The 25,857-nt window shown below is 39.0% G+C and overlaps 2 protein-coding genes across 2 annotated transcripts in view; one reads left to right on the forward strand and one right to left on the reverse strand.

Annotated features, from left to right (window-relative positions):
* The window catches only part of LOC143425253 (chymotrypsin inhibitor), a 156,268-nt gene that overhangs the window by 40,386 nt on the left and 90,025 nt on the right, over positions 1-25,857 (forward strand). The window lies entirely within an intron of this gene.
* Positions 1-25,857, reverse strand: part of LOC143425249 (neurotrimin) — a 162,324-nt gene that overhangs the window by 32,093 nt on the left and 104,374 nt on the right. The window contains exon 2 of the mRNA XM_076897896.1: positions 14,012-14,106. Within this exon, the coding sequence (XP_076754011.1) occupies positions 14,012-14,106 (95 nt within the window). The remainder of the gene's footprint in view (positions 1-14,011; positions 14,107-25,857) is intronic.

Below are 25,857 nucleotides of genomic sequence, written 5' to 3' on the forward strand. Positions count from 1 at the left end.
TTCATGTCTTTATCAGTTTCGAACTGATATGTATATTAACGTTAGCGATATCACAGTAGCGGTCTCTTTTACTTTCATCCAAGTTTTTTCGCACCAAAGGTACCATTTTCCATAGTGAACCGAACGGCTTAGAGAGGATGAAAGTGTTAAAAATGAAGTTATCGCGATGATACAAGTTGGAGTATGGTTTTCTCTGGTATGGTATCTCGTTTCACTTTGTGTCGACATTTAATGGAGAAGAAATACAAAGAAGATGAACTCTAAACTCGATTTACTCGAAACTTCGTGTCTGTAATGCAACCTTTTCAGCCTCTAAACCAGAGATAGGCTAAATTATTTACATATTTTCTCTAAGAATTTCTATTGTGAGCAAAAAACAGTTTTTTAAAACTGTAATTGAAGAGGAACCGCGGAATAATCAGACTCTGCGTAGATATTGGTGCCCATTGGAAGAGGCCTGGGCCTGTTCCTGCTCGAAACTCCTTTTTTTTATTTTTCTTTTTCTTTTTATTTCTGCACTTGTTCGAATATGCCAGACCCTTGATGGCCAGTGTATGCATACACCTGCATTTCCACCGACTGCTTTGCGCCGCAGTTACCAGCATGTGATCACGTTTCCACGCTTATGTGAACACCGCGATCCGTTTTCATTGGCCCTGGCGATATTTTCGTTCGCGACGCGCGCGCGCGCGCACGCGGTGCCCCGCCTTCAAAGGCGAAGGATAATGGAATTGCCGTTTCATGCATTCGGGGTAAACATTTACCCGACGAGATATCTTTTTTAATCTTGTCGTTTTTGGAGCGATGCGTGTGCTCGTGATTGTTGCCGATGGCACGAGACTCGAGGGCCCGCGAGACGGAAGGCTTCTCTCTACGATTAACAGTACCGGTGTATTTCGAATCCTAAGTGAGTAGAAGTTTTTACGCGTTTCTAAAAATACGTTTCAGGTGTCGATAATGCTCAGAGTGGTTAAATTCTCTGTTAAAAATGAATGCAATAAGTTAGATAGCGTACTTACTTATAATTGTTTATGGTGGATGGCTATACAATTTGATATTTCTCGTCGGCGTCATTTCCGTCGGTACATACACCCGACAATAGGAGTAGCGCATGAAAAGTATCGCAGTTACTATCGCAGATACTATTGTATATTCATTGTCCGCGTAATTGATACACGTCGATATTTCTATGAAAACATCAAATGGATATCGACTCCGTTCGATATATTGTGTATACGTGTTTGAAGCAATTCGTTTTACTTATAACACTCCATCAGCTGACGTATCTAGTCGCCATTGATTCGATCACTTTCTTTGCTACTGATAAAAATATCCGTTGTTCGCATTGTTAAAAAGGAAAAACGGAAATATACTATATATCTGCATAAACGTACTATTAAACGAAAATTGAGTTACCATTCGAGCTAGAAATTCGTATAGATCTCATCATTTCTAGTAGAATAGCGAGAATTAATTTTAAATGAACGGAAAAGTGGAAATGGCTTTAAACGCTTAAATCCGCTGTTCCTGGTATCTCCATCGTCCTGTATATCGTGTCTATATTTGTCTACGACGTAAAAGCTTTTCTGATCAATCTCCGAACATTTACACTGGTAAACAAAGCAATTTAGTTTTCATTTTAAATTCGCATGTCGCTAATGCTCGCGCGCATTACATGGATACATTACGTTTCCATATTCGGTTCACGTTCGCAAAGATATGACTCTCAGGCGTATGATTACGGAAGTATATTATTCACGCGTTTACAGCGATAGCAATATGATGGGTGCATTTTTATTTATCGAAAACATACGAACGGAATACGGTACGCTTTGTGTGGTTCTGTGATCAGCTGTGTATTTACTTAATTCTCAGGTTCATTCGGTATTAGACGGTATCAGAGAAACAAGACGAACTTCCACTAGACGCGTTCATAGGGTCGGGGGAAGTTTCCGTATTAAAAATAACAATGACACAGTCTGCGGTCGCGCGTCTCTCGCCAGTGTGTCTCCGTAAATTACAGAAATTCGCAAGTGAAGCCGTAAATAGTTGGTTATCATACTTGGCGGAAGCACGCCGGGGTATTATACCTACATTCGCGTACATCGTGGGCAGAGATGGCGCCGACCATGGATACGGTGCCAACCGTTCCCATTCATCGAGCTGGATATCAAATGCAATAGTTCATGCCGCGTTTCCGACTAGGTGGTCGACCAGTCCTCGACCTCTACCTCCTAATCCAACCATCCACCGTTTCACACCGGTCTCTGACAGATTTACAGGCGATGGGGGTAGGAGGGATTTGATATCTGCATCCGAAAGTCCCGGACTGGTTCCACCTGTCTCGGATCCCTCTATACTTTCCGTCAACTCGCGGTTTCGCAAGGAGGATGCCTCTTGAGGATAAATCAACCATAACCGGCGGAACTGTCATTCGTTCGATGGATCTTTCGGTTGATGGCTACCTGACAAACTACGCCGTGTTTAACGTTCGCAGCTTCCTCTATCCTGTATCGATTCCATTCAATTATTCGATATAATTGTTGCCAGAGAATTTCCTCACGGCATTTGTCCGGAATTTACCGAGCTTTACTTTTGATTCAGTAATATTATAGAAAGGAGTTAATAATGTAGGAACACTTGTTTTCGAGAATATTACCTAGTTGGCCTACGGGCAGAAACGTGTACAGCTTAATTCGATCAGCGTAAGGATATTTCTGCGTGTTTCAATCATAGGTGAACGGGACAAGTTTCTGAATTTTCGTAATCGCGTACAAGTTCAAGAGAATTTTGGTATTTTCATGCCAGACCAAATAATTTGGATATTGTCTAAACTTATATGTATAGAACATGCTTTACTTTCGCAGTTTATACGAAGTATAAGAAACTGTAAGTGTCGATGTCCCTCTAGTGGTGAGTGTCGGAGGGCCGCTACAAACAAATTGAAAATTTTAATAGAAATGTCTTATATACTGACTATACCTTACAATATAACCATATTTTACAATGTCGTTTGCATTTTTCGTCAGGTAGAGTAGTAGCTTCAATGGATTCTGTCGGCTATTGGCAAAATGAAACTGGAAAATGAAAATTGATTAGAAAATGTCTCACCGGATGCAAACGTTTCTCAATATCGACGGTAACGTTTCCCGATCGATGGAAGAGCGTATCGTGGCCAGTGATTTTGGCATCGCGAGTCTTTCAACTTTCTCGACGTCCGGAACATAGCTCGCGAGACATTCACTTCAATTTCCACTTCCCAATTTCCGTTTCCCGTTCGAACTTCTTAACAGGTCACTTGGGCGTTTCTAGATACAGTAGGACGCAATAAACATTTCCAGTACAGCAAGTAACGTCAGGAGGGAAGATGGGGCCACGTTCTCGGGTCTTTAATTAATTTTCATGAATGCGCAAGAGTATGAATATGCTGGAACACTGCGATACGTAGTCGCGTGTTTTACGCCTTGGGGCAGAAAGCCTGTCTGTCCCGTGAACGATACGAGGAATCTCGCGCTATATGTACACGTTAAATTTCTAACGGATTTAAGCGATATGATTGAGACACGGGTAAATGAAATGTAGGTATTCGTGGTCTTGTTTATGACTACGCCTGCTCTTCTTGAGCGGGTGACATAGACCAAATCCAAGTGCGCGTGGGAAACGGGATCTATATTAACTTTGACGTTGAACAATTATTCAACCTCAAAGTAATTATTTTCCAGTAACTTAATATAATTTGAAACAAATATTTTCGAAGGAATGGCAAAAATTGCGAAAAATTTTTCGAACGGGAACACGTGTAAGATGACACGCATACGGATTAGAAATCCTTTGACGCGAGCATGACGTTTAAGATTGAAACGTCCTGTGCATCGGAACACCGGTTCGCCTGGCAGAAACGAATATTTGAATCGGTGCTTTCATCAGACTGGGTAGACGTTTCACTCTCGCGTTCCGATTACATTGAAATAAAGTTAGCAAAAACCCTAACCACCGAGCGAGTCGACCTCCAGCCGTTCCGCTCTCAACTTTCTAGGGTCGATTCGCGTTTGCGGGAACCACTCTTAAGTTGTTCGATAACTGTACCTAGCTACTTTGAAACTTGCTTCCGCTGTAACTTCATTAACGACCCGGTAAATGTTTCGCGTTATAATTTTGTATATTAAAGAAAAACGAAAAAATCTGAGGGAATGGAGAGAAATAAAATATGAAATTTCTCTTCGTTAGCCTGCGGGAAAATTGAAATTCGTGCTTTTAATTCCCGCGCGAACATGAATACGTCTGCCGCATGGATAACGTTAAGTTGGTTTAGCTTCATCGAGTTAACGTAATCACGATGAAAATTAACATCGGGAAGGAAATGTTGCTGCAGGGAGATAAAAGGGCAACGAAATGGACATGTGATTATTTAAGAAACAATTTTTTTAAATGATTTACTTAAGGTTATTTTGTAGACTCTCGATATTACGTACGTAGCATCAAAGTAAATTCGATTTTGTAATCAATAATAACACAAATGTTTCACTCGATGGAGAGAACGTATGGTGCAAGAAGACGCGAGTGTGAAAGAAGGCGCTAGCAACGGTAGCAATACATGCGTTAAAGTCACTGATTTCACTAACTTTACATTCAGTCTTTGCTCGAGCAGGTCTCCAGTCTTTTCACCGAAAGCAGTCTACGCATGAAATAACGTCCATTTTTAACTTACTCGTTATGATTATTGTCCGGTTATTTGAGTTCAAACAATTATGGAAATTGTTTGAGTTTAAATAACGACTTGACTTCAAATAGTACCTAAAAAGACGGCTATTTTATGTCAGCTTGCTTGAACTTCCTACTGCCCATGATACAGTCAAAACCATTCAAGTAAGGAAACAGTTGGGAAAATGTCAACTTTGTTTGAAATTTAAGACGATATTCTAAAGTAAAATAACGTTTGCACGTTAGTAAATTTGTTTCAAAGATACTTAAATTGAAACGGTTCGAAGTGGAGTGAACGTTGGATGAATGAGGATGGTATAAGAATTAGTTTAAAATTTTCCTAATTCAAGCATCTTGAATTTACACGTAACAAAAAAACTTGTTTGTGCTTATATAGTGTGAGGAATTTGTTAAAATAAAAAAGTAAGTTTGATAAATGTATGGTAACAATTTGAACAAAATTTGCTTTCAAATAAAACTGTGTTTTTATTTCAATTGAAAGACTTAGTTCCGTTCAAATAAAGTTAATACAACTGAATAACCAACTGTACACTTACAATCCTCCAAGCTGGATCTAAACTAAGCCAACTTTTCACAGTAGATATCGTTGCATTTCAACACTTCAGCTTTATACAAAGTTAACATCGAGTTGCCATCTTGTTAAATGTTAATCTCACTAAAGTCACATAAATATACCGGGAACATGGAAACTGCAAATGCACTGAATTATTGAATAATAATGACAAATTTCCATCTAGCATGACATTTAATTAAATAACAATATGCAAATACCGAAATCGCATTGATTCAAACAGGCCACGAATTAAATAAAATTGGCTTATTTTGACAAACAGTTATTAAACTCTCTAAGGCACAATTGACCTTTTGAAATAAAAATATTTGAATATTTCAAGGGCAATCGAGTACATATATATATTGTACAAGACTTGTCTGGACTTTTATTTTGTAATTTAATGCAGAAAATGTAAAGAGAACTTTTATCGGTGTATAAACGAAGTTTTCGAACATTTCTAAAAGTTCACGGAACCCATAGAGCGCGCAAAGATAAAAATGTTATTAAAAGAAAGTAATAAAAAGCAAAAATTCGAGTGAGCATTATGTTGGGCTGAGCAGAGTAGAAGTTAAGGTCTCTACGAAGATGATAGTGATTGTAGAAATATAAACATTATTATTATAATTAAATAATGTACATGTAAAGTATACTAACGAATAATATAAGAAGGAAAGATAAGAAGGAAAGACACTTTCATGTGAAATAGTGAGAAATAACCGGTCGCACATAGAGTCGTACTCGGCGAATGAAAATTTGAATAGCTGCGAAAGAAAAGAAAGAAAAGTGAGGAAGAGAGGTGGTTCTCGAAATGTTTGTCATGCAATTAATCGGAGTGGGTGATACGCGAGCCGCGCAGTAACTCTTGTCGTAATGACGGGGATATTAAGTTAATTATGGTCTTCAAAGTAATCTACGGGTGGTGGAGTAGAAGCCAGGTTCCCAGGGGAATCTCCCGAAATGTCACTACGAAATGTCATATAAGTGTGGCGCTCTGGTAACCCTCTTTGCCAGTCATCCTTTGCCTCTTCAACAAACCCTGAGTCAAAGGTTCCTTTACGTCTCCTCGTTCCAGTTGTGCACAAAAGGATGAAGATCAAACAGAGCCGACGTACTGATCCGTGTTTTGAATTCATGCCTTCGTTACACGAATCGATAATTTTATCATAACTGATTAGGCTCTCGGTATTTAACAGAATTAATTGCGCATCCAAATTCTCTCCCGTTCTTTCACTTAACCTGGCTTTATTCAATAATTTCATTGATACCAGTCTATTCGTTAAGAGGAGATATGTATTCGGAAATTTTCCTAATAAATTCCGCATTCGGTTCGGTTATAACCTCCATTTTCGTAGTAAATCTGCCGCCAAAGTTTCCTTCCCATCCACTCCTTCCAATAACACGTAAAATAACAGGGATCGAACTTACTTGCTCTGCAATATAAATGCACTTAGAATGGTATTGAAACGTAGAGTTCTCCCTGCGGAGTTATATTTAAAATTTATTACATGCGCGCGTGGACGAACGTTTCCTTGATATTCGCCCACACTTACTATAAAATGCGTCGTTCGAATCAAATATATTATATTTTGTGTACTAGATGTGTTCTAACGTCTCTACGTGATCTACATCGAACGAAGCTAATTTTCATCCGACAATAAGAGCCTGTAAAACATTCAAACTTTTGTTACACAGTAAAAGGATTGGTGTAGCCTATGATGTTTTATAAAATAATAAAGTTTCGCTTTTTCTTATTCTTTTTCTTTCTTTTTTTTTTTTAATATTCATGCTTTATGAATTATGCTTCATGAAAATGTCATAAAGTATACTCTTATAGCTTCGTAATGTATAAAATGTGTAATACGTTAACGGTATTTTTTCAATTTTAAAACAAGGCAGATTTTCATGTTTTTATGAATGCCGTTAGTCACGATTAGTTACGGCTACGAGCGATGATGAAAATTTCACAGGAATCTGCACACTAAAAATCTAGGTATAAACAAGTAAAAAAGTAATTCAAGTGCATCGTGTACGGGCCAATATCCCACGCAGTTTGCCCCTTCCTACGTATACGTTACAGAGGCACACTTAACTGTTATACGTACAAAGAACATCGTAAAAAATTTTATTCCAATAAACAGGTTAGTAAAGCATTATCCTCGTGTTATTTTATATTTTCACAATTTTATGTTATCCTTTTCCCGGCGATTTTACGTTACGTTCATCTTTGAAACTTTCCCCAAACGATTTTTCAACAATTGGAACAATTCTCGAAATAAATTAATTTAACTTAAAGAAAAGATACCGATAGTCGTCTATTAAGATTTGCAATATCGTAATTTCGTCGAGATAAATATTTTACTTGTACCACTTCTGAAAGCTATATGCGTAACCTACTTTTGTTCACGCTACGAAAAGCAAGAGTTATACATGTACGCGTGTACTTTTCCCGCGCTCTCGCTCTGCGTTTTACTCATTATTAACTTTTATTGGCGATCGAATGCGTAGAATACGTTTCCACCATTCTCGTACTTTCAACGCGTGCGAAAAAGTGCGAAAAGTGAACAATTGATTAAAAACTTGTGACGAAAATGTAAGCCATAAACTTCGTCTTATGTAGAGAAACACGACAATTAGACTACGGAATTTTCCATTGCTAATGCCATAAAACGAATTGTATAAATATTAACGTGGAATAAAGGGCATTAAAATGTGGGTTTGATGGCCAGTCGGGCTCAATCTTCTACGTACTTTATAATACGTGCATATGTGCACTCCCTTCCCTACTTACTTCATCTGCTTAACGAACGCTGCGTCGTTCCGCTTGTACACCATTTTAGGGAGGATAAAGATCAGCTAATTTCTCCACTAATGTCCGATCTAAATGCATATTTGCCCCGCGAACATCAGGGACAAAATACCATTGCATTCGTAATTAGCGCTGCTGGAGAATTTATCCTTTTTCTGCATTCCCACGATAATTACGATTTGGTTAACCATGCTCTACGAGGTAGGACGAAAATAGCCCAACAATTGTTCCTAAGTTGCTACTAAATTAATGAATTTTGCGCACAACATTTCATATAAAAGAAGACAAATGATTCACATTAAATATTAATAGGTATCGCCGTCCCTTGATTTGAGCGCGCAACGCTCCAGCTACGCTCGAGCCACCGAAAGCTGGTGCATCGATTTCCCATCTCCATCGAACGCACCAGCGATCCTCTCTTACTCTCTGAATTCCCCTGGTAGCTTCATTATTCGGCAGAGATGCTTGCCAATCAGTCAGCTACTTGTAAATCCGAGAAATTCGACGTCACACCGTATAAGCGGAATCGTTCGTGGCTCTAGGTAAGAATTCGATAAGATAAAAATTTCGTTATCAGCCCTCTGGCCTCGTAACTCATAAGTATAATTCTATTAGTAGTTTCTGAACTTTCCGTAATCGCTTCCATCAGAAAGTCTATTCGTCGAAATCTCCTGTCGAGATTGTTCCTTTTTTTTTATTCCCGCGCGAAACTCGAGACAACGGCACTCTAACCGGGTCGCAGAAGTTTCGGAACGCACCATGGTACCATCTATACAATTATATAATTGTTAGCAGAGCGGAAAACAGTTTTGAGCGGTTATCGAGTTAGCAGTTTGTAGGTTTAATTCAGCAATGGCTGGTTTGTCATTATATAACGGGAGGATAGATCGAGCCAGAGAAATGGTTGAATCGAGTGAGAGAGCCCCGGATTAACAGATGCATCAGTGCTTACGGAGAGCCATGATTAATCCGTGGCCCGAAAACCGATGAGTCGAACAGTGTTCGGGCTACCCGAGAACGAAGACGATGTTTGCAAATACGGAGTGATCTCAGCGATCCGATGCGTCGTAAACCGACAATAGAACCCACCGCCCAACAATTTAGTTTCGAATCGATTAGAGACGAATTAACCAAACATTGGGAAAAGAACAAAAGGGGAAACGTTTTCGATTCCTTTTCGCAGTTGAAGATGGAGATAGGATTGGATGGAAACGAGAAAAAATTGTACTAATTGCAAAGGACACGAATCTTGTTTGACAACGAAGATTGGGCAACTTTTTAATTGGTGGCGGGATGTTCGATGTTTAAGGATATTTAAATTTTTTGAAAACACTATACACATACATTAGTCGATAGCAATTTGTACGCGAGTAGCTGTACACGAAAAAATTTCACTCCATTGACAAGAGTGAAACGCAAAAGCGAATGGGATTCCTTGATAAGCTTAGGAATGAAACGAGTTCGATTGCTAAACGATAACCAAGAACCTAACTTCCGCGGTATGTTCGTGATACTACGGAATTAAACGAGATCGTAGTTAACGCCCCTCCATTCAGTGAGCGTCCGGGACCAAAGTCTTAAACTTTGCAATTAAAATTCAAAGCACGATGGTACCGTTGTTGGGGAAGCGTAAACTCCGAGAAAAGCTATGGTCAACCGTTTGCCCGTTCTATCGTGAGCTAGTGTCAAAGTCTCTCTCGTCCTTGAGTGCGCGTACTTATTCCATTTAAAATGCACACGTATTCGCAGCAGCACCGCCTTTGAGATAGTATCGCGTTATTCGCAGTGTTTCGAGGCGAAGAATCGTCGATTTCCGTTTGCATTAACCTTCCAGCGTCTCCATTGTAATTTTCCACGACAATTGGGATCGAAACGAGCGATGGGATCGAACAGTTTATATTACGTCGCTCGAACATTCTATATTTTACACAACGTTTGATGATTCGAAAGAGTAACGATGAGGAATCATTTTTTTCTTTTTTTTCCCGTAAATATAACAATCTGCTTGTTTCCATATGGATATTCCCATTTTCACATCGACTACGATGTATTTCAATTTCAATATAATCCCAGACGTCGAACGCGAAACTGATCCGTATAACGTGGAATGTTCCGTATGATGAATACTGAAATAACTTTTTTTTCTTCTGCGAATAGATTTATAACGTCAAATAGCCATTGACCATTGTACGGTACACATTTTATAAGTTTATGAAACTATGCGTAACAGTAAGCTAAAGTAAGCTTTCCACTACTAGAGAAAGTGTTAATTTCGAAAATGCTATTTCAATAGCCTTTTCCTATTCTTTTTTGTCCTATTAAATGGTTAACCGTTTGACTTCAGAAATATATCGCGCGTTATGCACGAATAATATTAATTTTTCGTTTGATCGGAAACTTGGTAAAATATTCTCGAAAGAGCTGCGACAGTGTCAATGTGTCGCCTATAGTCGTCGGTAGTTTTGGTAAATTCAGCGTCAGTTGCTTCCGAAATTTTGCATAGGGGGAAAAAGAACGAAGCGTTGCTCTACCACTGGCTTTTACCAAAATGCTCCGAGAGTATCGACGTTCCTATCACCGTTGATGACCGTTCTAAACTCGCTGCTGCCATTGGTTCACGCGTGGCATTAACATCTTCGTTACTTATTGCACCTAAATTGACAAAACGATACCGGAGGGCTGTCGTTATCTACGGATGGTGATGCTGGCAGACTTCTGATATAGTTGCCGCCGTTATCCGTCATCTTAATGCATAACCGGAAGAGCTGAGCGACGCACCAGCGGCTTATAAACGGCGCGATTATTCCAGCCTGGCCCATCCACCCCTTTCCAATGCTTCATCCCTCACCCGCGATAACCCATGGCTCTTCCATCCCCTTGCCCAGAAGAGTTTAAATGTCGACTGCAGGTTAGACTGCTGGCCTTCGTAAATACACCCATTTGAATTTCATACCACGCGACTCGACCAGATGAATACTTTTCAATGTTTAGCCTAACTTCCCGCTTTTCTATGATAATTTAACGGTCAAATTGACAAACTGAGAATAATCTGTTCGGCTGTAGATATTTCTGCTGAAATACCACGTACTTTTGTAAACAGAATTAATTTCTAGCTCCACCTTTCAATATTTCGTACATCTTTTGTATATTATTCGTAGCTTTTATTTTCTTGCGTATTTCTATTTTTAATATATGTGTAGATACGAAAAGTCGTTTCGGCCCCTAGATGTTGTAAAATGTATTTTATTTTGGACACGATGTATATTTTTATATATTATGTGCATTTTGTGCTTCCTTGCGTACTGAAATTTTACATGCATGCATGCACAAAAATAAATAAATAACTGGAATCCAAGTAGAGAGATTTATTTCATCCTTCAAATATTATAATATGCACACTTCACTTTCGGTATTTTATACATTTTTGCATATTATACGGATTTCCTGCTCCTCTGCGCATAGAAACTTTCCATAAAAGCACAACCATATCCGGTTTAATAATTGTTAATCAAATATTTCTTACATACTGATTTTTAATCATTCGTAACTTTGTTCTAACCCGTTGAAATTAAATATTCTTTTCATCTTTAAAGAATTAAAGGTTGCTCTACTTGACGCGTAAGAATTTATGCGTATCTCTGCATGGCATTTCGTATCCCCTAATCTGACTCTTTTGCACACGGAAACGCAATGACGGAGGTTTCGTGCTACGTGAAACTATAGATATGGTTGAAACAGCTGGCGATCGCATTAGTCGGTTCTGGTCTAAATGGCAAGCCAGTTTCAACGAAAGATTAATTCCAAGTAATTTTTGTTTCAGGAGGTGTAATGATATTTATAAAAATCTTTCATCAGAATTTAGTTTATAAACTTTCCCCGAATTTGTAGTATCAAAAGCTAAACAGGACCGTGGTTCCGGTTCGTCGAACGGGTCAAGCGTTCTTTCAGAGGTAGGTTTCCCGTGAATTAACTGAACTTCTTTCACGACATGCTCGGCTCTGACGTTTTCAAGCGTAACCAAAGGTAATCCAGGCATTCGTAATTTTTCGTCCGGACCTCTTCTTTGCGCCGGGCCGTGATTCGTCGCGAGAGAACGTTCCCTTGTCCCTTATAATATAAAGATAATTAACGTTTTACACTGAAAGCCGATGTCACTTTTAAACAGGAGTGGCCCCGGCTCTTTGCAGAGCCGTAATTGTTACTGGAGCACGGACCCCCGGGACGGCGTTCACGATGGAAAGGAATCGCCGTGAGAGACGGCAAGGAACCGTGGAAGACAAGACTCTGTAATGGATCTCCACGATTTTCTTGATATTTCATCTCGCTTTAATTGAAGTCCATTACTTGAAACCGGCCACTGATATTTTCAAACGTGGCTCGGGTCCGACCCTCCGCACCGCGGGCAGCGGAGATAGATATCACTGAAAGTACTCGCAAGCAAAAAGGAATCTAGAGCATAGACATCTAGAAAGGTTGTTTAACCCGTTGACCTCGTTAAACGGCCACGAAAAAGTTAAGTGAATTTCTCTCTCTTTCTTCTTCCAGGCCACCCCTCTGCCTTTCAACCCCGCCACATCTTTTGTTCCTCTTTCTATCTCTGGCTATCTCTCGAGGATCACTAAGGATCACCCTCTCTCCTCCAGCCGGGCGAAGCAGTTAGTTAATTAATTAACAAAATTAAGCGAACGGATGAAAACCTTGTGCTCGACGGTTAGAAACGAGCCGGCTATCAATTTTGCCGTACGGTCGACGCGTGTAACTTCGGAGCCGGGAGCCGAACGAAAATGTTCCACGGCAATAATAGCTGCTCCGGATCCTGGCTAATTAGGGGATGAAATACGTTTTCGGAGGGTAAGAATACCGTCTTGACGGAAGTCGATAAGGCTGAAGTGTTTACCGTCTCGAGAATACAGACCATCGATCTTCCACCTAATTCGAGCCGAGCCGAAACCGACGATCCCGATTTATACGGATCTATAAATTATAGATCTTTGAATATCTTTGACAATGATAGCTAGGCAACGCCATTAACGCGAGCAATCCACTCGGCGGAGTTACTCCGTTGATCCTAGTAGGCACGTGAAACTTGGATTGCTCTTCGCTAGATTACGGGAATTCACCGGCGTTCTTACATATTTGGGACCAAAGTTACATGTATTATGTTATACTGCTGGTTTATTGTGTAAGAATACGTTCGCGTGGATTAACAACGATAGTATGTTGCTTTCTATTTACTGACAGTTAATACGAGTGTCGTACGTATCACTTTAGCTACAATAATAACACTCTGATAGCATAACATGGTTGCGATCTTAAACCTTGATTAAATTAAGGAACGGGAAGGGAAGCGGTGTACGTGGGTGAAATTGTGTCGGAAAATACTTTTTTCTACTCGGATTCAGTCTTTCACGTGCAGCGTTTCTAAATTAAATTAATCGAACTATTGCGAGGTCAAGGTATAATTATCTTGTCGAAACTTTTTTAATCGATGATTCGTTAGTAAAAGTTTGTTGCCGGTCCGTCTGCACTGCCACCGACGGGGAAGCTATGCTGCCATTTAAGGTAACTTACAGCAATTTAGATACTTGTTATCGTGAAGGGCATACGCAGAGACGAAACAAACGCCAAGGAAATTCTCGCTAACTTTCCGCTACTTATTCGTGAATTATTAACTTAAGCTCGCTATAAAATGCACCTACAACGAGAAAAAAATCAGCCCTCTCCCCTAACAAATGTTACTTTGTATTCTCTCTCTCTCCCTCCCTCTCTCTCTTTCTCCCTCTCTCTCTCTCTCATATATATATATATATATATATATATATATATATATATATATATATATATATATATATATATATAATATATTGTTGCTAATCAATAATAGCCGCTTAACGCTAAAGTATATGTACTCTCACAATTAATGTACTTACTTTGTATCCAGCTAAATCTTGAACCACACAGGACAGAATTGCTTCTCTACCAACTGGTGCAGTTACATTGGTAATCGGTTCCTTGAAATTCGGATCTGAAAAACGAGAAAAATTGAGCGATTTCCACATCCGTGGGAACAGAATCGTTTTGAAACGCATACTTCTTAATTAATTTTTATGCGGACCTATCGAATGAAAGTTCTACTTAATTTTGTTGTACTCAACTTCTCGTTCTGTATAATACCAAGCATCGTTAGATAAATAAAACCATTATAACACCTATTTAGCACGGAACATTTGATAAAAGATCGCAAAAATATATAATTGATTCAGACGGGAGTAAAGACTAAGCGAAGCAATCTTATAAAGAGTAAGGAAAATAATTAAAAAAAGTTTTATTCTTTCGTTAATTATCTCGCCGTTCAAAACATATGCGTTCGTAGGGCGGGCAGAAGCACTCGGGCAAATAAATAAATTGCGAGTACAAAACTTAATCCAAAGCAAAACTTGTTTGGCTGCTTGCCTGTCTTGGACTCGTTATATCCTTATACAATCTATACCGAATTTAACGCTGTATCACTCCCAGGGCACATAGAATCCGAGAACCTGTCATGTCTTTCCATCTATTAATCTCGAAGCTTTTGCTAGAATTTCAAGGAAACACAAATATCAAATAATACACTTACATAAAGCCTGTAAAATTTTCAGGTTACACGTTACGTCATGTCACGTCACGAAACTAATGATTTTTACCGCAAGACTCGTGTCACTGTCACAGTTACCCGTGCACAATTATAACTTATATACGTCAAGTCGAGATAATATCATACGTAGAACGTGCTTATTGTACAGACACGGAAAATGTGGTAAATCGGTTGAAGGGCCATCTTGTGAATTTTTAACGCTCTAGCGCAATGATAAACTTGATTAATTCGTATCGAGCGTTAAGGACTAGTATTATCGATCAAAGGTCATTCACGGCCTGGGGCCCTGGGCGAATGCACGGTCAGTTAGACGGAGATTATTTGCGGAGGACATAAAACACCGAAGGGCGTCGTTAAGGGCGAGGAGAACAGCGACAGCACATAGAAAGCATAACGTAGATGGCTTAGTAATGGGAACATAGGGGAACCATAATTCCATTGTACGTGCCTATCCATCCAGACTGCTCGCGGAGAGGGGAGAGCTCTCGCGGGAAATTCGAGCGTATTAAGAGTCTCGATCCGGGATGGTTTGATGGATCGTCTGTCTCGGAATGGTTACCAACGCCAGTGCCATTTTGGGATATATTCCCCTATGAATGTATCATCCATGTCCGTCTAATGTTACTAACTGCAGTTTCGGTAGCAATTAATTAGTTTTGCACGATTGCACGATTCTTTCAGTTATTCCGAATAACGATCGTACGTAGTAAAATATGAAATGGACGATTGCGATAGTACGGAAAGGAAATGTATCCAGAGAATGTATATAATATTAAAATTAATTATATTTTTTAAAAAACATTTCTGCAACTCCACCCAAATAAAAAAATATTTATTAAAAATATATATATTTGTAATTAATATATAAATATTAATTAAAAAATATTAATTTACAAGACCCTCGCGTAGTTATTCGGTATATCCCGTATTGAAACCATCAGATACAAGAGAACACGGTGGCCGGTGTTATTAACCCCTTCAGCCTCATTCGAAAACTTCTGCAAACCGTTCGCGTAACGTTAATTGCGTAAGAAACATTTCCATTCTCGGTCGTGTTCACTCAATAGCCTTTTACTTAATTGGAAAACGTACCTTCAAGTGAAGCAATTAATGCACCTAAATGGAGAAAGTAATCAGCCGATTACTCGGCGTTAAATATTCGTCACTTATTCAATCGCACGGAATTGACCGTTCCAATATTTTTCACTTAGGGTGATGAAACAGAAAATATATGGGCGAAAACGTAAATATATAGATTGTCGGGCACGTCAAGGAATTGAAATCGTTTTATAGCACTGGTCTGAAGTTCTTGCCATTCCAAGTTATAGTTAGAAAGTTAATCAATCTTAAAAGAAACTGCCTAAATAGGTTTAAATACAATATAGTAAAAGGGGTTTTAGCATTCTAGCAAACAAATCTATCGTTACGAATATAGCATTTCGATTGCATATATTTTATATAGATGCGAGTTATTATTTTACACGCTGAAATTGCTTGTTTCTCAATAAAATTGTCGGAAGCACATGTGGGTGAGAATTAGATTGGCTGTGATGTAAAAATGAGGAAGCACTGGTAAATAAGCCCAGCGGCTTATGGGCTAATGCGTTTTATAATATAAGGTTCTGTCAAATGACGACGCACGAATTTTTGACATAAAGACACAGAATAAGCGTCCATCGGCTCCACATTTACATCGTTACATATTTACTCTCACATTATATTTAGTGTATCTGCTTCGTATGAAAGTCACAAAGTTTTTCACTGAAAAATCTATCTTCCCGAGTGTTGTTCTAAAACTTAGCCAACATTTTATAGAAAATTTACGGTAATGCAAACCGTGTACGAAGAACCTGAGCTACGTCTTTGCCAACGCACTCCTCACATTTTTCACTTTTTTATTCGATCAAAAATTCTTGCAAGCTGTAAAAAAATGATCAGATGTCTCGAATCGGTTATAGATCTTCGACGAATCGACTTGCGAATAAAATTCATAACGAAACGTTTTATAAAACGTCTGTATTGTGTCATAGATATCTCAGTCGTACACCTATCGTAGACAAGAATTGTATTAATATAATACAAAAGTCCATTCTGTTTCTTTCTTGATTAAATATTTTCACGACGTATTAATGATAAAGTGTGGTTGAAACGCATAACTAACAGTTCATTGTGGAAGACGAGAAATATGTTTGATCTCGCGTCAACGGTTGGAATAAACCCAACGGTATGATAACGAGAAAGCGAGGATTTTCGGGGAAAGAAATGCAAGGGAATCAGATTTGCGTGCTTCCGCGAGATTATTTTCGTGGGAATGGGTAGAAATCACCGCGGTGTGCCGACGTCGACGTCGACGTCGACGTCGCGTTTCCGCCCCCCTTTATAATGCCGCAAAATAATAAGAATTTCGTCTGCTTAGTCCCGCGGGTGCTTACATCCCTATTTATGACGACAGTATCTCGGCCTCTTTATGCCAGCTGGTGGGAAATATGCACGGCTCGATCCCCCAGTCACCGAGTATTTTCTTCTTTGAACCCACCACCCCTCTCGATGGCCCCTACCCAATCTTCCGTTGGAGGAACGATAATGGAGACAAAGTTACGCATTCTCGCATAGCTCGTTCTCATTTTTTCCATTTTTCGCGCGGCGATGATAGAAACGCAAATTGAGTAATCACTAGGACCGTTTTCGTTTGCGAAGAACCGTGAAATAGCGCGTCCCAGCTCTTTTCGAGGTAACCGTTAGGGATTTAGTTTTCGAGCGCATACAAATATATCTGTTTCTTTAGATCGTTAACAAGAAAAAAAAAGGAAAAAAAGAAACGCGTAGCGCTTTTTCAACTGAATATATTTTCCTCTATTCGAATTCGTGTTTCGCAGACATGGCAAAACATAACAATCGTTCCGTTCTGCACGTTATAAGTATAAAAAATAACGCAGACAAATGTAGCAGTAATTGTATTGTATTATATCTCGGCACTGTAACATATTTGAAATATTATGTATTTGTCGGTATTAACAATATATAATAGATTACCAGCAACAGGCGACGTTTACTTGTGGTTACTTAAATAGTTGTTAAATTTCTATTAACGATATTGGTACTCCAACCCACTTTTCGTTCCGACTTAATTCAATCTCTGGTTGAATAAATCCTCCTGTCTCGTTATCGCGTGCCTTTAGCAGCGTTGAAAGCTCCGTTTGGTTCGCCGTATCGCAACAGCAGCGTCCCTTTCATTCCCGCATTTACCATTCTTCTCCATAGGTTCGCCAAGAGGGGAAGAAAGAGAATGAAAGAGCGAACGGCGGTGCCGTGTCGCGCGTCGTCCCTCTTCGCATTTCCATTATGACAAGGACCGTAGTAAGTAGCTCCGAGGACACGGCATATAGCATAACGACGAGCCCTGAACAGCGCAACACGCGGTCGCTTTATTTCACTGTCCCTGGTGTCTGAAATACCTCTCGACCCTCTGGAAATCAGTTCACGCTCGGTACCAGCGACCCTGCGTCTGTCCTATCGATGTTCCTCTCCAACTGCGTTCTCGAGCCACGCTCGTTCGCGTCACTCAACCAGGTTAATGCGCGCAACGGTAACCCGTTCGAGACTCGTTCCTCACGGAGAATGGCTTGCCGGATTGCACGGTGGAAACATGAAAATAGAATTCATCCGTTCAATTTGTCATCGACTCGATACTCTGGACGCGCGGAAGCTGCCGCGGTGATATATGTACAGAGTGGCAACGCGGTGCGTTTTCGAAACGATTAGATCGTAATGTCGTAATCGTTTGTTTAGCGATAGCGATTGAGAGAGCTGGTCCGGGATTTTCTTCTATTTGCATCGTTTACTCCTTGAACGCCTTATTATTAATTTATTATTCAGTATTATAATTGATAAACGATACTATATGTAATGTATCTTGGAAACAAATTTTCTCTTACGAGAAAACGAAACATTTCCTCGAGCTCTTTCGTTCGTCACGTTTCGAAATAGTTGAAAATGACAGACATACATACGACGAATTCAAGCGGAAGCCATTCTAGATAAATGCTAAACGCAGAGCCGATCAATTATCCGTGGTGTGCCGCGTCTAATGCAGAGGAACACGCGTACAAGCGATATCACTTGTCGCCACGTTTCTTGTTTATTGCTGACGGGATGTGTTGGCAAAGAAGCAGCATGTGATACTTGTAACAGATTGCATTTCGTGCCGAGACACACTTTGTTACCAGGGTTTACACTTTCATGCACCAGAAACGACCTCACGTTTCCCAGCCCGTGTCGGTCTATTTATTTTGGCCACTTGGGTTTTCAAGGCGCTGTCACACCTGGTTCGTGACAGCCGGGCCCTTTTCAAGTTCACCGATCCGAGTTAAAAAGCGTTACAGAAAACCCGTTTGATGCATAACCCGCGCCCTCAATTTCTCTTCTCAACCCGCGTATGTTTCCAAATTATTTACTTCCTTGGCATATGGAGGCACGTACATGTATTTGTATGTCTGTACGTATGTGCGGATCGTAACTCTTGACGTCGATACTCTTGATTTCATGCATATGCCAGAAAAAAGTAACATTCCTTAACGTTGCATTCTTTACACGCTATATTAATATATAATACTAATGTGTATTTCGATAGCGTGCTATTTTTCATAAAACTTATTTTAGGTTGGTCCGTACTATTGCCGTTTTCATTTTGAACAAATTTAATATAAGACACGGTTAGAAAAATTCAACGGATATTCCCGCGCCTTAAATTTCACCCGCCGATACAATGGCTCTCCACGAAATTTTACGGAACGGAATTAAATGAATTCCTGTCCATTTCACTTCGAAATCTCGAGCATCATTGACGACGCAGCCCCGTGATATCTTTTCGACGTTAACTGCGCGTGCAGCCTTACACGTGGAACATTTTATGTTACGCGCGTGAAATTGTACAGGCTGCGCCAAATGCAGTGCTGCGAACTATTCTCTTCGATTATGATCAATTCTATAACATTAGCTGCGTGTATAACTATTCGTACGTGTATAATGTACAATTATTTTTTCTTCGATCATAATCTCTGGTTTATTTCTAGAAAAATTTGTTACACACCATTCAAATCATTAGCTCCCATGTCCCGTTTAACGCAAAAGAAATTCAACTCGAAATTGAACGTACTTTTAAAGAAAACAACCGAGACCATTCTACGTGGCCCATCCCGTATACTTTCGCGATCGTTGTGCGCACACATTTGTACAGTATGTTAGATTTTCTTCAGCAGGAGGTCTTCTTCTCGATCGAACGATTTCCGTATCGGGGGAAATTGCTGCGTCCACGAATTCCTTCCCTACCAATGCGTCTTTCGCGGTTTAAGAGACAGCGAAGCATAGTTTGGCAGTGAAATTCCATTTCGAGGCTGGTTCCCGCGCTTCGCGGGACCGAAATCATTAATTGCCGTTAATCGGGCAATATTTCGTTGGAGGATGATTTCCGTTCGATTGTGGTAAGCGCGGTATATGGTCGACGAAACTTTGTACATTGTTCCCTTTTACCCTCTTCTGGTTGTTTTTGCTAGCAGAACTGTGGGAAATGATTTCAATGAAGGAAACGTGGATAGAACTTTTCGGCGTACGTAAGGGTAAATATTGCGTTTTAGAATCGGATTTAAAAAACAGGATGAAACTTCCCGCGAAACTTGATGTTGCCTAGTCGAATTTCTAGGATGGAATATAGATTGAAAAATAGCGAAAAATAGGATAGTATCGCCCTACGTTATACGTGCATTGACCAGTCGTTGGTAATAGATTCCTTTCATTAATATACTTAGAGAAGAACTGGACCGCAAATGTCAATATTTATTCAGACATGCTCCTTAACCGCAAGTTCCTACATTCGACACGCCATTTTTCCAGCCATACCCCCGCCCCCTCCCTCGTTTTTCTCGTCCTAAGTCATCTCAAGTCATTAGCATAGCATTAGTACGAGCAAGTTTCTTGCTTTCCGGAGTCGAGGGAATGGTTGCATCCCTAACGACTGTTTCTACCAACAAAAACAATCCGTTCTTTTCTTTGCCGCAAAACTCATTCGCCTTCGACTGGTTAGATAAGCAGATGATAATGTAGTAATCACTTTTTAATTAGTTTGCTACGTATTTTTATCGTTTCCCCTCGCAGAGAACTTGCGAATTAAACCTATTGTACATACCTAGACACATATCCGCAGAATGCGAGTGGTGAACACCCGTGGCGTGATAAATTAAACCCGTGATGATAAAAGGTTAAAATAAAATCAATATTTAATGAAAAAAAAAATTCACAGTTACAAAGTCTAGTGAGTTAGATTACTTTGTAACTTAGAAATTGGAAACGAACAAATATTTTTTAAAAAGAAAACTAAACGAAAAACCAAATCTATGCACCACTGCACACAATGGTCTTACTTCGTGCTCAAATGGGAAACATTTGTATTTAAAATACAGCCACTACTTGCTTCAAGTATCTACGAATTCCAATATTCAATATTAGAGAAATCCTCGCCGCCATAGTAATTTTTCAACGCTAAGCTATATTCGTTTGTCGTTGATTACAGTGAAAATCCTGACAGAGAAACAGATTCGTTCGTTCGGTAACGAAGCTAACTCAAATTTCACGGTGTAACAAGATCGAGTGTAACCAACTCGAAATCTCTTCACCCGCCGATGCGCTCTGTGTCGATACGCGGTGCTAGCCGTCCCGTTTAGGCATCTCGATGCTTACGTGAAAGGCGAACTTCTCTCCGACTGTCGCCAAACTGTATCGCCGACACCCCTCGTGCATCGTAGATCCTCTTAATTGCTCGTGGTAATTATTGTTTACGCGGCAAATACATCATCGTATACAGCGCTCTATATCGGAGATATTTCGGTGACAATCTTCCTAATTAATTTTCCCTTTTAATCCCACGGAGAGTGATCTTCCAAATGGTCGAGCATTTCATTTCCACTAATCGCTGTGCCGGATTTTATTTAAGAACGGTCGTCAGAGATTTACCGATACGACGTTCTGTGCTATTTGCTAGCCCGTTGCAGGTTAATGTGATCTGGAAAACACGACTGTTCCTTTGGATAGATGGAGGCTTAAAGCATACATATACTCGGTACAATATATCTTCATGCTTTTAGTAACCACAAAAATCGTACATTATCTGTCCAAATATCTCTCTCGCCTCTGACAATAACAATTCCGAGGCATCCAAGCAGAGCACGCGAAAGCATCATTTATACGTCGATGTGAAACAGTATATAAACGGGTGGAGAAAGAAATAGGAAAATAGGTGAGGAGCGGATACGGGAATGGCTGTGTCGAGAAAAGACACGGGAACACGTACCGCAATAAAACGCGCTCAGGTACGATCTGTGAACATTCAACGGCACATCTTCATTGGTTCTCGTTGACTGTTCGCGTTTCTTATTCCTTGGGTGTTAGTTTTCGGTTAGCACCATTAGTGACATTAGTGTCCGTTTTGTTGATGCAACCGGCGTTGACATTCGCGTACATCCGATGTTTGTATACCGAAGGAAAAGAGTGAACCTGTGTCGTTCTGTTGTCACGGAATGTAACGAAATAATAACGAAATAAAAGTGAAAGATAGACCGACAAGAGACTACGTAGTGCAGAGAGGCAGAAAAAAGAAGGAGAAGAAGAAGAAGAAGAAGAAGAGGAAGAAGAAGAAATCTAGAACTAAGTCGGTACCTTTTATCGGCATATGAAGTACGGAATACTATGGAGATATTGATAAAGTAACTGTTATCATACGATCGATTGATAATATCAAAAGAGTGAATATTCTTGACTTACGATTGTGTTCTTCTCTCCTATCGAAGGATTTGATAGAGTAATATTTTTGTCAGTTTCCATTGCTTTTTGATAGGAAGCACCGTGGGAGGTTGGGCATTCGAAAAATACGGTTAGAATATCGATAGATTTCTTCTATTCGGGATGGCGATAGAAATGAAACAGCCACTGTCAAAGCTGGTGTCAAGAACAATTCATTGTAGCATTAACTTAATGCGAAATACTGGCATTTATTGTTCACAGGTTAGGTTGTTTGTTAGATTGTTGAAAATGACATGTAAAATTTATAAATATTTCCCTCGAATATTTATTGCGCGATGTGAGAATCCTCTTTGATTAAGTACAAATAGTTTCAGATTAAGGAATAAGGAATTTAATAAACCCTTAATTTATACACAACTCTTACTAATGACGATGGTAATTAGCAGTAATTATTACATATATTAAGTATGAAATAAGGTTTCTTTAACTTTCAATTAAAATAAATATATTTCATACAATATTTTTAGAGATATCATTATATGTAATAAATTAAGATAATATCTAATTAATATTATTATTGTCTTGTTTCGTATGATTCGTGTTCGGAATTAATATTGCTTTGCATCAAGTATATATAAATTTATTTATTTATTCATTTATATATACATATACATACACAGCACATTATTACCTAATTATTTCATACTGCTACCAATAACAATAAATAGTTATGATACTGTCTTTACCAAAACGTAATTGATATTATTAAAGGAAAACACGGAACTGTTTAATCTGCATTCAGTTACGCAGTATTGTTCCATTTGGGATTACATGTTGCATCTAGTGTATACTCGCAGCGTTTGTTATCGCGTACGTATCTTATTCTAAATATTGCTACGTGTATGTAAAAAGAATATTCCATGGAATAATATGAGAAAGAAAATAAATCGACAAGTAGAAAGGTATTTTTGAATAAAAATTAACCACGAAAATGAAAAGCAAACTTGTGCAACGTAAAAATAAGTAAAACCGGCGATTAATTTAAAATAAGAGTGAAAAGAACGGTGTGCGCAGCAGCGAGCGCGAAACGATGGTAAAATATAAGAAACGATATTTTCTTAGAGCAACGGCAACGAATGTCAGGAAAACGTACAATAAACCTTCGCCAGTGACAGTTCCTGTAGAAAAAAGAAGGTTGTTACATGGTTATAGAGACTTTTAGACCTTGCCATTCCCAAGGCTGTTCCAAGTAAAAAGAAGGGAAGTAAAACTGGAAATGCCTGTGGCGCGAACGTTTCCAGAATCAATATAACTGCAAATTGATAAAATTTCACATCAATAATTCCGTCTCGAGTTAGATGAAAATGGTGAATATGACATAAGAAGTCGATCTATATTTTTCCCCTTCGACGTACATTGAAGTTTTTATTTTTGAATATATCAAAGTATTTATAGACCAAAAGTTATATTGTGTTTTGATGTCGGAGAGTTCGTGTGAAATACAATTGTTTCCGATACTTGTTTGGATATCAAAGAGTAAAAAAACATCAAACACATCATTACCACAGATAGACACATTTCACGTCGACGTGCCATTTTTCATAGCTAGGCTTGGACTGCAACGGCGACAATTTTAAATCGTTGAAAGCGTGTGTACCATTATATTGCGAATTAACTGTTTACTTTCGTTCTTTCCGCAATTAATTTCGCTATGGACTTCAGCAGATTGCAACTACTCGCGCTCTTGTAATTAAAGACAGAGGGAAAAAGAAAATGAGATGTAACCAACGTTAAATAATTTTATAAGGTTGGTGACAACATGAAAATAGTTCAGTCGTTAACTTGTCGCCATGCAAGCATTTCAAGACAAAAAACCTCGTCATTCGATTCATGTGCGCTGATACAAAAACGATACGAAATAGCGATAAAATCACACGTGGCAAGTTGTTAAGATACAATTTAGGAAAATTCGTGTTACACTTGTTTATCATTCCGTGTACGTGTCAGATGAGAATAGATAGTTTGGACAACGCTGGACAGGAGAATCTAACGACACAACGGTGCTCGAAACAATGTAATGTAATGGTTTTGTACTTCGATTAACGAGTAAAAGAAAATACTGTTATAATTTATCGCGAGGTACGAGTTTGGTATCGTTAGCGAGGCCGTAAATTCACAGTCCACCACGTATAAATACCATATGCGAAAGTTTCAGAAAAATATCACATTTTGAAATCGAACGATACTGAAAGAGTTGGTACAATCAATTCCAATTAACAGTTTACCACTGAACGCACGATACGATGCGATACGTAAAAGTGGATAAGATAGAAAATTAATGAAACAACAACACAGGAAAAGTTGCAAACGTTTAGTAGGAAAAGTTAATTATCCGTCGAACGATTACGTACGGAAGTACAGGTGAAAATAAGTTAGGTAGAGTTAGAGAAAAATGTGTGCAAAAATTTCGAGACGCGAGGCCATAAAGTTTTGAAATGTTATAACACGTGCGTCGGGCATTACTGTTAAAGAGGTATAAGGCAACTCGTCGTGCACCTGCTATGCTGAACGTTATACTTTGTACCATCCTCCCCAGAAGTTGACAGGTTATTACACCTACGTTGTATACAAAGTATTATCTCGTATCGTACTTGTAATATATGGCCTTCCATTATATTAAGAATTTTCCAGGGTGCACTGCTATACACTTGTTTCCTAGTTCGCTGAAACAAAACAATTTAAGTCGGCGAGGAAAGTCGAGTTACTCTACGGTTCTCGCGGAATTTATTGCCTAACATTCGACTTTACTTAACCTAAAACTTTCTGGAATCTTAGCCTACTGGCAAAAAAGGTACAAGCGATTGTAACGTGAAATTTAATTAATCGACAAACCATCTGGTCAAACAATCTGGTCGACATTTATTTTCGTTCTGCTTAAGGACAACGATTTAAAATACTTTTATCAATTGCAATGATCCGTATTCAAAGAAAGAAAATTGAAATGTATTATAATAACCAGCGAGTTAAGTTAAATGAAGCTGTTCTTTGATTCTGAGCAACGATATATAAATAAAGTAGAAATGCAAGATATATACGTCATAGGAATTTATACGAGGTTTAATTTAAATTTAAATTAGTAGCGAAACTAAATGTACAAAAAATGTTAGCTGTGAGAAAAGTGTAAGCCAGATAAATTTCGAAGAGTAAAGTCTTGTAAAATTAGTAGCAACCTCTTGGACAGAAACTTTAATGTATTTGCCGCAATGAACGGCGTGCAATTTAAAAAATGCTCAAATGAGAAAGAAAGAATTCAGTTTTTTTTAACGAAATTATTAAAATACTTATAAAGGT

This window comes from Xylocopa sonorina, chromosome 7 (assembly GCF_050948175.1).
Source record: "Xylocopa sonorina isolate GNS202 chromosome 7, iyXylSono1_principal, whole genome shotgun sequence".
NCBI lineage: Eukaryota > Metazoa > Arthropoda > Insecta > Hymenoptera > Apidae > Xylocopa > Xylocopa sonorina.